This window comes from Pyrgilauda ruficollis, unplaced genomic scaffold, assembly GCF_017590135.1.
Source record: "Pyrgilauda ruficollis isolate IOZ18807 unplaced genomic scaffold, ASM1759013v1 scaffold42, whole genome shotgun sequence".
Classification (NCBI taxonomy): Eukaryota; Metazoa; Chordata; class Aves; order Passeriformes; family Passeridae; genus Pyrgilauda; species Pyrgilauda ruficollis.
The window spans coordinates 1,349,703-1,364,149 of record NW_024525712.1 but is presented as its reverse complement, the minus strand read 5'-3'; the positions used below and the strand labels follow the sequence as shown (position 1 = coordinate 1,364,149).

At 37.0% G+C, this 14,447-nt stretch overlaps 1 protein-coding gene across 3 annotated transcripts in view; it reads right to left on the bottom strand.

Moving 5' to 3' along the window:
• Nucleotides 1-14,447, bottom strand: part of NOL10 (nucleolar protein 10) — a 60,843-nt gene that overhangs the window by 33,015 nt on the left and 13,381 nt on the right. For all 3 annotated transcript variants that reach the window (XR_005955998.1, XR_005955997.1, XM_041477903.1), the window contains exons 12-13: nt 13,116-13,182; nt 8,393-8,445 (exon numbers count right to left, since the gene is read on the bottom strand). Coding sequence is in view for 1 of the 3 variants with exons in the window: in XM_041477903.1 (XP_041333837.1) it covers nt 8,393-8,445; nt 13,116-13,182 (120 nt within the window). In the remaining 2 variants the exon portion in view is untranslated. The remainder of the gene's footprint in view (nt 1-8,392; nt 8,446-13,115; nt 13,183-14,447) is intronic.

The following is a 14,447-nucleotide window of genomic DNA, read 5'->3' as shown; positions in this document are numbered from 1 at the left end:
AATCTGTTTCTCAAAATATAATGGCACATATGCCATTCTTCTTGCAATATGAAGGGCATAGGCCATCAACAGACAAAACTTCCAGTACTAACATACGCACGAGTAACATATGCATTGATTTTATTAAGTATGCAACAGCCCCTGATGGCAATCTAAATTAGTAAGTAAGAACCACCAAAAATAAGCTAGAAATGCCAAGTCTCAGCATGTCCCCTTATCAATTTCTCCTGATGGGACAGGAAAATTCCTCAACCCTCACACGGTGTAGGATCTTGCCTCTTGTGCTTTTAAGTGGCTGGGAACAGAGTTCCTACAGTACACACCAGATGCCAAGGGATGTTACAGCACAAATATTTTTACAGTCATTAAACCAAAACATACTGGAGGATGATCTATTTTAGGGAAATTTGAGGAATGCTACAGATGTAAAGGTAATGGCAAATCCAGCTCTTTGTCTACCTTACATGACTGACAAACTACCAGAGATCTAGGAATGTATGAGTTTCTAATAACTCCCTACCATTGCAGCTTAATTGCTTTTTGCAAAACTGGGAGGAAGACTTCTCTCTGAGTTTATGCTAGTACTGTCAGACAACACAAAGGGAAGGAAAAGCTGTTGGGAATATGCAGCTCCTCAAGACAGATAATGAAGATAAGCTCAGTGTAAACCAACTTTGTTGCAGAGCATAATGCTAAAGAAATTTTGCATAATTTTAAGTAGAAAGCAGCTTTCAAATAAATATTCAAAAGCTTTCACATACATTATAGTTTTATTTACTTTTAAGGTATTCTGTGATGGAAATCTTTAGATCTTTGTAACTTTTACTATTTCTGCATAAAATAGTCATAACTCACAAGATATTTCAATTCTGAGTGCAACACAGAAGATGACAATACAGTTATCCTCTACTTTCAAATGTAATGAAATAAAGACTGAGTTGAAATTATTACATGGAGAAAATTTTCACATGCTTTGTCTTTTCTGATTCAAAAGCTAAAATACTTTAGTTCTTATTACATGCTGATAGACGTAGCACAGTACAAAACTTAATTCGGCAATTAACATATTCATTATCTGTGACTGCCTCTCTCTTCACTGACTGAAGCAAGGTAACTGCATCTCTAGATTTTCAGAAATCAAGTGAAGAATAGGTGGCCCAAAGGAAAGAACAAGTGCAAGTTAAGAAATAAAAAATATCTTTCAGATACTCAAGGCTTAAAGCAAGGGGAGTACACTCCCCCCTTAAAGCATATTTCTTAAAGTAAGAACTCAAGAACAGAAGGTGCATTACCACCAACTGCCTGAGAAACAGTCACAACACTAAAAAGCATGTGATTCTTTTCTCAGTGGTAAGAGCAATCACCTGGTATAATTCCATACAACTTCTGCTTTTAAGAGTTTTCTCCTGTGCTCTATATGTATGACTTTACAGTCAGTGTGCTGCTGTCTGGTAAAAAATACTGAAGAAGTGCTGCCTAGTACACTAACAGACACAACAGCACTAAGCAGGGTTCATACATGTTCATAATCTGGACTAGTACATCATCAGCACCAGAAAACATCTAAAACAAGTTTTACAGGAAGATCAGAAATTGTTTCCTGATCATCACACATTGGTGTTTTCCTTCTATATATATGTGATAAGTGGTACTGTGTGTCTCAGCCAGCACATGGGAAATGGAGGATATCCTTTGTTGGGAATAAGCCCAGTGTGTTATTTTTCAGTTTGAAAGTGTTTAGGTTAAAAGTAGGAAGCTCACATTTCTGCTTGTGAAGATAAACAACTTTTTTCCTATGCTTGTAAATACTGTGACATAGGTAATGTATCATTCACTAGACATTTTTTTTGTGTGTGTGTGAGGGATTAGACTGTTCTGGATGGAAAACACAATTTTGCAAGATTGAATTAGAATTAGCTTAAAGGCCAAAGATGCACTCAAGTATCTTTTTAGTAATGGAACTTTCTTCTTTTGACACTTGGCAGCCCTAAAGCTCAACCATAGTAAATTACTTCATAACAACCCTTTTTTCCAGTCATTTCACAGTTTTCAAAATTAACAAACCAAGACTAAGACCAACATTTTCCATTTTACGTCACAACTACCATTTTATTTTACTATATTTTTTCCCCAGACTACAAAGTGTTTTTCTACATTACCTATTGTTTCAGGACAGAAAAAATCTCTTAGCACAAGCCAGTTTCATGGTTGCTCTCCACTTTACCAAAAGCATGTTAGGGAAGGGCTGCATTAAACAGGGTGAACAACTGTCTTCTAAAAAACACAGCCTCATCAGATGATCTTCAAGACAACACCTGAGGCAGCACCCATGCAGAATGACCTTATACTGCCAATCAGAAGACATGAAAACACTCTAAAAGAAATCAAAATCCCGCACTCCACTGAAAATCTGTTCTATTAGTGTCAAAATGCCAAACACAAATATAATAAGAATTGCATCACTTGATTCACAGCTTTTACGGCACTAGCCAAAAATCTGTACAGAAGGTCTCACTGTAACTCTAACAGCACCCACAAACTATTTGAATGACAGCTGACTATACAGAACACTGGCCCTAAAGGCATGAAGTGCAAGATGTGGACAGGTAGGTTTGTATTCCTGTAATATCAAGACCCAAAAGAGAAAAAAAGACAATCAGCGGATCCCAAATGGATAAAGTGTAAGTCTCAGAGTGATAAAACTGTTCTGAAAGGCTGGATCATGGAGCTAAGTGTGAAGAGTGTAACACAGGGGAAACCTCCCACACCTTTTAAAGTGAAAAATGACAGACTGTAAAGACAGGTATCTGATGGTCATAACATCTTATTTAGAACTAGCGAGAGCACCCTGTCACAGACTGACAGAAAATACCTACCTATTACAGATAAATGCTTTTTCTGCCTGGGAGCAAAGTGAACACAACTTTGATCAATTCAGCCATTTAGAAGCAGCTCATCTAGGCACCTACGATCAAAGCATGTTCATCTCTAATTTACATTCTAGAACTACTTTAAACAAATATCCAGAAAGAAATAAAGGGGATGAACTAAGGTATCAAAAAACTGCTTTGACTTGTATTTCCTTCACACAAATTCCCTCTATAGATTTGCTTCACCAAATAACCAGAGCATTAAATGAAAACATGTAAACTAATAGGATTTGTTGCCTTATTCAGTGATTATGTTATTTCAGGGTTAACCACTCAGAAAAAACTAATTTTCAGGTCTTGTAAAAATTTTTTTTTCTAAATCCAAGGAAATTTTTTTTCTTTAAGGATAAGCATCTTTGATGCGTATTCAAAGCAAAAAAACGCTGATAAACAGTAATTAAACTACACTAGAGAAGTATAAAAAAAAAGGGGGGGAACAAAATCAGTTAAAGAATGTATGAAAGGCAAGAAGTACCAGCAATGGCTGGTTTAGCTGAAAAGTCAAAAAATTTTAAGAGGACAAAATTCATGATATTCCTAAGAATATGGACAGCCACATATCCAAAGTAGGTATTGTATCAGAAACCAGAACCCTTATACACTTGGAGAAACTGAATCACTGAGTAGGCAAGAAATACCTACTCTTGAAGCATTTCCAGTTTATAACTCTAACAGCCCTGAACTAGGGGAGTGCTAGGATATCAAATTATTTTCCAAAACCACCTGAAAAGAAGCCAGAGACGCTCCAGGATTTATTTTTCCTTTAAGACCTTAATATCTTCACTACACCAAAAGTACATTGCTTCTAGCCTCAACAGGGTGTGTTCTGCCAAGACTGCAGGAAAGTAAAAAAAAATCCAGAACACAGAATATTACACTCAATTAATTACATGCTTAATTGCTCTCTTCTTTTAACAACCTAATGAATAGAGCAAGTTTCAGTTTCAGTATGTTCATGTAGCCGAAAGATTCAAGTCCAATAAATGAGACAGGACTGATTTGCAACATCTGTGCTAAGATCAGACAAGTTTGTTATCAGAAGTAAACACTCGGAGTAACACCTATGCCCCTTGCTCTTTACCCAGAGCACCCAGGAGCTGACATGGAGGAGGTTTTCTGTACAACCTGCAAAGAGAACCTTGTATGCTATGGAACATGACAGCCTCAATTAAACTTAAAGAGAATCTGACTCATCTTAGATCCCAGGTCAGTGGACCACCATGTGTCAGTGGGAACTTCTGCTCTCTTCACTTCTTTGGCCAGGAGCTGCTTGCTCTGTTGAATCAACTTATGTTTCTGAGTCAGTAGTCTAAAAACTATCCCAAGGCACACACAACTTTCATTTCAACCTTCCCGAGGCACACATCAAAGTGATGTACCAGGAAGCCAGCTGGCAAGAAGCAGGTTCCAAATGTTTGCATAAACTGCAAGTTAGCTATTAAACTAATGGCAAACAGCCCAATTCCAGTCAGGAATTCAGAGGCATTTGCCCTCATTAAATCCCAGCAAAATAAAACAAAAACAAAGTCTCTAAACTAAGCCACTCAAGATGTTACCTATGTAACACAAACATTTCACTTCAAGGGTCAGATTCAATTTGCTTTTTGATCACTCTGCACTGTGTACCTATATGAGGTATCTTGCCATTGAAAAGCAAACCTGCCTGTCCTTTCCAGAAAACCAAAAAACTCACCTTGTACTTCCTCTACTTATAGCTTTGCACACAAAAGAAAAAACTGCAGTGATTTTTTTACTTCTTTATAAGAAATGCAATGCTCTCAGACATTCCTAGTCTCAACTGTCATACCTACCCTGATGAAACTTCTGCAGGAAAAGCTGATGTGTGCAATTTCTTTTACAAGCAATATTATGATACTCACTGTCAAATCTCTTATAATCCTGAGGTTCAAGAGACAGTAACTTTTTGGGTTTGAAATGGAAATTTAGCTTTGGCATTAACCATGGAGAGAACGGGCACACGTACACAGATAATTCAGTCAGACATGAGCTCAGCCAGAGCACATTCCAAGCTGGCCGGACACGAGCCAGCTCCAGTTCACCAGTCAGGAGCTGTGCTAGCACAGCACTGTGCCCACACTAATAAAACCTGCTGAGAGGGGGGTATGCTGGGCTGGGCACGGTCCTGCACTGTCTGGCCAACTCCAATCACGGACAGCGGATGCTGGGTCTGTCTGCACCCATCTGTGCACATACTGCTCTGCAAGACTCCCACTGCTGTGGATTCTTTTCTCCTTACGTAGAGCACAGCACCATACATTTGGGATTTGAAGTATCCTCCTTGATCATAGCCATGGCAATTCCTTATAGCTGTTCCAAAGAGCATTTAAAACAAGAGAATAATTATTCTCTACAGGCCCTACAGGCCAATGATGGGCACGGGCAATTGAATGGATTTAATTTCCATAACTGTCCTTTGCAGTTAGCAGCATTTCTCCCAGGCATCTACTCTGTTGCAGAATTCAACAAGACTTTTAACTCAGTTCCCGTCAACATCTCAGAGACAAAAGACACACTTCTAGTACTATTCAAGTCTACCTTAAAGAAATGGAGAATTAAGTTACTCATTAAAAAAATTGTGAATCCTAGTTCTAAGAAAAAAACAGAAAATGACACCATGAAAAGAGATCAAGTAATACAGCTCTTCAAAGTTTTGCTCCAAAGACCCACGTAACTGAACTTAACTTTGTTAACTTAACTTTGTCTGTGCAACGAAATTAGTAAGTCTTCCAAGGATGGAAAAAACACATGTATTAATCATCTACTGACAGAGAAACCAAAGGACAGGTGTGCTACTCTGAGCTCAAATAACTAGTCTGGAAGATCAAGGAATAAAACTGTAACATGAACGTGTTAATAATAACATTAAGTTTTCCTTAATAAAAAAAGCCCTGGAGCAGTTGAAAGCTGACACAAGTCCTCCATTTCATATATTTTCTTCATTTGAAAGGTAGATTAAAAAATAAACAAAACAGACAACAAAAACAGATTTAGTGAGCTACACACTTGATTTTTAGGAAATGTAGTAAAACACCCTTCAATTATGCAACACTGGCTGTGCCAGCCCCTTCTGTCTTGCCTGCAAAAAGGCACAGGGTAAAAAAATCAGACCAGAGTGTGAGATTTCTGCCTCTATTTCAAGTAATTTCTTCTCACTACTATTTAACTTTTCTATTGTCTAAAGTAAGTATTACATGTTTTGAAATGAACTACACATTGTCAACTAAAAAAGTAACAACAGCATTTCAGGTATTTTCAACAGCCTTCAAACTCAAAGCCATTGACACAAACTGGAGAAGTTTAGCTTAACTGAAAAGCAAATTTAAACTGGGCAGTAGCCTTTAAAATAAATTTTAAATTTTCTTGTATACAACAATATTTCAAATATAGAACTCATATTTGGATTTATGCTTTTCATTCATCATTTGGGTCCATCTGTATACTCAAGTCACTGTGAGTGTAAAACCCATAAAAAGGTACTATCCAAACAAATTTAGGCAGACTCAGGTAACAAAAATCAGGAGATGGTCACACAGGAAATTGGTTTAGGGCAAGATTTATGTTAATCTTCACTGGAATAGCCCACATGCTGCAAAAATACTAGATATGATTATTAGTCAGTATTTAAGTTTGCAATATTGTCTCCAGGTATGATCTGAGATCTAATACAGAGTGCTCACATTTCTTAACTAAAAATTACTTGTCTGACTTCAGAAACACAAATTCAGTACTCAGAGAGGATTCTATGAGAGAATTTTGAGAGCAAAAATTAAGTATTTTTCATTCTGATTTACAATATGTGTGAGAATACTCAAAATAATGCTAGCCTGAACAAGTTCTAACAAACATTCATCACTGGTGACAATGAAATAACTTTTTGGCTAAGTTGAATGCGAACTTCCCATGTGCTATAGCTGTCAGGTTCATGCATCATGCACACCTGCATAAAACATAATCTCAGTGCACAACTTTCAGAGAGAAGCTGAACCTTACCTTTAGTGACAGAAGGAATGCTTTTTGCATCTGGATTATTTAAATTGACTAACTAGCTCATTCCAGTTTTAAAAACTCATCACATTTCAAAAATACGTGAGTTTGTGTTCCCTAATCCATTAATTAAAAAAGATGATAGACAAAAAAAATGCTTAGAGAGCTACTCTCTCAACCTTACCAAGGACAAGGTAAATGGAAAGAAAGTGTTCACCTTCTAAATACAGCTAATATTTTGTCATAAATAAAAAAATATTTGTTGTCTCCCATTGTTACTCAAAGCATGGAATAGTGCAGTTAACAAAATGTGAGTTGGGTAGAGCTGAATTACAGAAAGAGGAAATTCACATCCAAAGAACAACCTGGCATAACTCATGTATAAAATGCCACATCTCTTTAAATGCAAAAATCTAATTGTGTAAGTAAATGTATCAGACTACAGAATTGTTTAGAGGGGTATACTGTTGTGTTTAGACACACAAATAGAACATGTATATATATTCTATTTCACAAAGAGAAATGTAACTCATAAATCTCCATCCTGAACATAATCAAGATCATACACAGTGGATATGGCAGTGGGGGATGACCAGAAATGAACTGCAAAAGATAAATTCATTCAAAATCAATTGGCTAAATGAAGACTTTTTGAAGCTCATTGAAAAAATAATTAAATATATATTTTAATATTAATAAATTTTACAGTTTGTCCAAAATGTGAATAAAATTAATTAAGAAGTGTATGTATTTTTAGAACCTGGTCAGCTATTCTGCATGTAAAATTTACAAAGGTATCCTAGTATTTATCTTCTATCAGAACAAGAAAACCTCTAGAGAACACACTGTAGAAACTAAACCAAGAGTGAAATGCAGGTGTAATTTTCTGTAAAACTCCCTGACACCAGAAGGCTTGCTGCTAAGTCTCCCTAAAGCCAATCTGCAGAGATAAAGCATATAGTTAAACCTACAGTTAAGCCTTTCAAGTGGAAAGCTCATCCTGTGAAAAGCTGCATTTGAAGGGCATTGAGCAGAAGCCACAGTCAAGAGCCGTACCTGAAGTCACACAGTATCACTTCTTTGTCAGAACAGAGAAGAATATTTACTGCTATGACTACGTCACTGCACACCACATATTAAAGACACTAATGAAATATTTCACAACAAAGCAAAGTTATTATCTTGAAAAACATAGTCCCTATTTTTCATCAGCTATCCAAAAAAGCTCCACCTGAATTTTCTGCAGCCACTAACCAGTTTTGAAACTGGCAGCAAAAGGCAAACTACAGCTTGTTTTTTAAGTAATTCAACATGTTACATTAATAAATTATTGTTAACCTAAATTTACTTTATTGTGACAACTCAGACAATGTAGATATGAATTTCAACTAAAATACCTGAATGGCACCAAACAATTGTCTTTAGGAGCAATATCAGCAACAACTTGTATTACTTACTGGTATATAATAGATATTCATTTTAGGGGCTTCATTGGCAGTCATTAGCATTCCTAAAAAGAGATTTCCACATTTAAAAATATTGATCAGAAGAGGATAATACTATTTTTAAAAAACGTTCATAAAGTACATATTCTTTGCTTGCAATGGACATTAATCAAGACCTGTGATAAATTGTTGCATCAAATACCACAGAAAGAAAGGCGTGGTCTCAGCATAATTAACAAAGCTTAATTTTCTATATATTCATTCCCTTTTGTCCTCTATCTTAATTGATCAGCACCACTTTAAGCAACACTAAGCTCTGACAAGTGCAGGCTGACAACTTTCAAAACAAATGTGAACAGTTCATCCCTTAATATGTTTAAAACAAGCCCAGTTAGTATTGCAGTTAAAAACTACATTGGACATAAAATTGCATTATTAATACATTGATATTAGTACATGTGGTTATTTAGGTTTTTCTTAAGCATGCACCTCAACAGAGCCATAAATCATGACACGGTTTACACCTTCATTCATATTTCACCTTGGGAAATAAATACAACAGCAGCTTCTCAACCCAAAATGAGATATAGGATACTGTGGCTTCAAAAGGACTAATATTAGTGTTATAACCAAGCAGGGTAAATGTAGAATTTGAAGTATCTATGAATATACCCAAGAAACACCACGAATAAGGGGTTTACATACTCTGAATATAAAAAAAATACTGCAGGAATACTATAATCTGTGGAAAATCTCCTACTGCCACAAGACTTCTTTTAAGTTCAAAATGAAGAACACTCTGAATTTCCTTCTACATAGAAGAGTAATAAGAACACTTGCCTTATACTTTTATGTTTATCTCAATGTAGTCTTTCCAATGTAGCTGATCAACAGGTAATACAAACGATTGATTATGAACAAGAAAATGGCCATCAAATTAGATATAACATTCTGATCTGAAAGAACTGTAACATATGCCAATGAGACTATGAATAATTGGGTCAATTACTACACACCCAGAGGGCAGAAATTTAATTTACACCCAAGTAGAGGAATGCAATTACCATGGGTGGAGTAATCCTTCCTACCTAATCCTTTTATTATAAATACACAATGCAGCTGGACTTATAATGTCAGAAAAAAGGGGGATTGCTTTCCCAGCAAAGCAAGATATTTGTGAAAGCTTAGTCAGCAAACAGACTAAAAAACTGTGCCTGGAAAGGTTTGCAGGCAATTTAAGGAAAAAGAAAGAATTTATAACATATGCTTGAATACACACACAGAGTACTCCAGTATAGTACACAAGTTATATGCTCCCCTAACAGCATGCCCACTACTACTTCATAAGACAAAGCAACTTTCCATAGACTCAATAGGGATCATTAGAAATAAAGACAGAAATTAATTCTGCAGATGCTTCAAAGATGACAGTGAAGAAAAACCTCCTCTTTGAGAGTCTTCCACCAATAATTAAAGGAGGACAAAAACAGTATATGAGTGTATACTACAAGGGAAATAGAAGAATGAAAGTTAACAACTCTTAAAGGACAAGTCTATTCCATGCATTTTTATTGCTTTAGCTTTTAGTTTTAATCAATTTTTATGGGAAGAGAGACCACACCCTAACAAACTACCTAACAGCCTAGTTTGATTACTGTAGAAGGGATATAAAGGACAGCCTGTTTTCTGAGTTTTACTAAGACCCTCTCTGGAAAATGGTTTGCAAGACAGTATCATGAATGCAAAATAATAAAAATGGAAGTATGAAGTGATAGTATGTAGCAGTTTAGGAGCAGCAGTTTTAGAAAATGCAGATTTTTACCTTTCAATTTTTCTTACAGTAATTGGACACAGATTTCTATACACTGAAGATACTGTCAAGTTTCATTTATATTCTACAACTTAAATTAACTAAAGTGGTAAGTGGTAAACCTTTTTCCCCTAGCCCCATTCTGTTCATTTGTGATCAGAGGAAGATATTTGATTATTAAGAAATCCACTGAAATTAGTCATCTTGTAGTTTGGTCAAAGATACACAAGGGTTTGCTTGCCAGGAACGGTACTAATACTGAAGCTGGTTGGTAAAATAGCTTAATTAAAAATGCCTAACTATGACAAACCACCAAAAAAACCAGTTCACAGTATACTGATCTTGAGTTTACAATAGCTGATAGAATTATAGAACCATAGAACAGTTTGTTTTGGATGAGATTCCCATGGGCTCAAGCTTGTCCAAGTATGCCTGGATGGCATCACATCCTTCAGCTTGGTGTCATCTGCCAGTTTGCTGAGACAGTTCAATCCCACTGTGTGTGTCATTGATGAATATATTAAATAAAGCTTGTCCCAATACAGAGCCCTAAGGGACACCACCTGTCACTGATTTCCATTTGGACATTGAACAGTTGACCACTACACCTTCTGGATGAGACTACCCAGCCAATTCCTCATCCCCTGAATAGTCCATCCATGAAATCCTTATCTCTCCAATAAGGGTGAAAATGGGGTTTTGCCTTTCTGAGTAGCAGTGACACATGAAGTGTTACAACACAAGTTAGGCAAAGATCTCCTGGCTTTCCTGTGCCATGCATCTAGAGGGGCTCTGAGAACTCGGGGTCACCACTAACAGCACTGAGCCAAACCCATACTGATACTGAAATCATGTTATATTTCCACCTTTCCACAACTGCAAGACCATATTACTGAAAGCATTTCCTTTTTTCAGATCTTCAGTTGTGATTACTCCCTAAACTCTGAACAAGAATGAGGTGGTTCCAAGGCATCTTAAATGCTGGTCCAACAGTTATTTATGACGATCATGTGATGCACCCCCTCTTACCCTCAATCTCTCAATTCCCACTGCAACATGCACTAGTTTTTGCCCCACTGTCTCCGTGTGACTATAAAATACAACCCAGTTTTCTTCCCACAACAGTTCTTACCAAAAGCATCAACCTGTCCCCCTACAGACAACAGGAAAAGCAGCACTGATTTAAGTAGGAGATGCGGGACACAGAACTGGACTGCACAATCTAGATCTCAGTCACAGACATGTGAAAAGCAATGCCCAATAGCAACATAAGGGAGATGTGTGCATTCAATTCTTTGTGCTACAAGACCCATCCTGCAGAGTCTCATGAAAATCATTTCTGCAAAAGCACACGAGTCATGTCCACATACCACAAAGGCTACAGAGCATCCACAGCTGGATCCTTGTTATCCTTGACATATTCAAACTTAACCTGACCAATCTGATCAGACTTCAAAGCTGGATCTAACTTCAAGATGGCCCTGCTCTGAGTAGGAAATATACAACTCCCAGGCATACCTACCAACCTAAATTGTACTATGATTCTACACTGACAAATAATTTTTTTTTCTGTTCCACTCCCTGCAGTGAGCTCTTCATTGATGCTGAGTGGACGTTAATTTGCTGCTGGATTCTTTTAGATGCAACCAATAAGCTCACAGGTGACAACTGGGTGAAATGCTGAAAATAATTCACTCCAATGATCTCCCTCTGTAGCCACCCATGGATGAGGGTTTATCCATCGCCAAGGTGCACAGTCCACCCTGTCACTATGCAGCAATTCTCAAATACACCCACATGAGCTCCTACATTCAACCAGGGCACATGGCATGCACTCTGCTCATAAGGTCAAAAATGCCCACCATCTTATCAGGGAAGAGTATTTAATTGCTCATCTTACCCAAAAAAAAAAAAAAAAAACCCACAAAAAAAAATCTCCAACCCATTCTTAACTGAAGTTGGCAGAAAAGACAGATAAGTTTTAACTTGCCAGAAATCTCACACTCACTTATCTACAAACTTAAATTTGAGCTGCTAGTATGAATCAAAGTCCAAGTTGCTCTGTCTTTACTGCTACCTCTCTCTAAAATTAGGATAATAGGAGTTTGCAACTCAGGCATTGTCTATTTCCAGACTTTTGCTCTGTGCCATCATAGTGGCCCTAACTTATTTCATCTTTTTCAGTACCGTTTTCTAAAGAGGCAGTAGGTGTCACACCATACTTAGGAACTAAAGCAACTCATATTAAGCAAGAAAATTAAGTCCAGTTGCAATCTGAAGTACAACCAAAGCATACACGCACATACAACCACCACTTTGTAAAATATTTTTACTCATAAATTAAGTCCTGGAAACCTTGGTTAAAAGTGATCCTCAGTTTTGATCTCTAAACGTAACATTGTGAGATGCAACAAATCTGAAAACAATCACAAAAACCACACAAATTTGTGCACTTAGGAATTTACACTTAAAACCAAAGTATTAAACCTAAGGGATGGCACAATTTAAGTGCTGTATTTAAATCAAGGAAAGATCAAATTCTTTAAACACTCAGAAAAAAAAGTGTAAATTTGCTGTAAAGAGATTTTTCCTACGTCTAGAAAGCAAGCTCTAACTCATCTGGGACTTAGTCAAGACATTAGGCCAAAATTTCTATTCTTATGAAATTAGTCACTTCAGATATTTGAAGGAGTAAAAGAGGCCAACCACTCAATTAACAGCACAGCAGCTTTTAACTGCAAAGAGGCTCCTATATAATACAGATGCAGAGGAAACAAGGACAACAACTGACAAATAACCCTTGATTCCAAACTCTGCCATAAGGAGGAAACTAGACCTAAATTGTATCACCTAAACAAAGACCACACCTTGGGTTAACAAGCTTTTCCTTTTGAATTTAGCAAGACATTAATATACTTAACATACCTGAATTTGGATAAAGGCAGACATCATTTATATCATGTTCTGGCTCCATTGAAGTAAATATCTTTCCCTGAAATTGTAGGAAGAAAATAAATCATAAATAACTCCAAACAATATCATTAAATTCAGTAAATCTAAACATTAATAACAGCTAATATAGAAGTTAAGAAACATGATGGAATAAAGATGGAACAGATTTTGCAGAACAATAAAATGTTATTAATATCTGAACATAACACAAAGAAGACAGTATTGTCTTTTATCTCTGATTCAATCTCTTACAAGGAAGTGCAGCCTACTGGTAATTGAAGACACAGCAATGTACAGCGGCACCTCTAATTTCTCAGCTTACACTTCTGTATTGAAAATATATGTCAGATTTACTTTGTTTTACACAAAAGTGGGGTTGAGGTCCACAAGTTCTGGGTACACTGTCAGTGTAACCTTCACTTTATTCAACTCTGAATGAAGCACTTTTAAATAATTTTATTTTGCTAAGTATGATTAGCTGAAAAAATGGATGAGGAGTGGAATTTGAATCTGGGGCTTGGTTCTTCCACTTGTACTAATGTCCACAGGAAATGAAATATAGCTCAGCACTTTATGATTTATAAACTCAGTATTTGACTTAGGTCTTGATATAAAATAAAAGTAGCAAGAGCATACAGTGGTATCTAGCTTAGATCACGATTGAAGTTATAAAGGTTACTTAAGAAAAAGGTAAAAGCAGGAAACAATGTTCTCAAAATAATAACTGGAACACAGTCTGAAAAACCCAGACAAAATACAGGTGCTCTTATAAGCCAACACACAAAACAGCCAGTAAAGGAAGAGTCTCTAACAACTGGACCACATAATCTGAAGCATGAGACTACATGCCTACACAATTCTAAATGAGGGACAGGAACAAGGTAAATTTTGATCCTGTTCCTCTTTTTTTTTTCTTTCCCTGCAGCAATCCCACCTACCTTTCTGGGCCCTTCCTTTCCCTCCCAGTTACATGCTGTTACTCCACCCACCACTGGTCTCTCCCTGATGATTAAGAGGAGTCCTCCTCCACCCTGGCCTCAGCAGACAAAAGCCTGGTGCTCCCCACCCCAAGGCACGTCTCAGCATGGGGCTATTCTGGTATCAAAGCCATATGCTCTCCACCCGCAGTCTGCCTCTGCACTTGGTTCCTGGCCAGAGATAGTCAGGAACCAGCATCTGGGACAGATGGAGCCAGCTGGAACACACTCTAGGAAAGAGTCCAAAGCTATCTTTGCCTTCCAGCGGTGAGAAACCCTCCCTTTTCCCACCAGAGGCCACCTGACAAACCTTACAGAGCTTCATTCT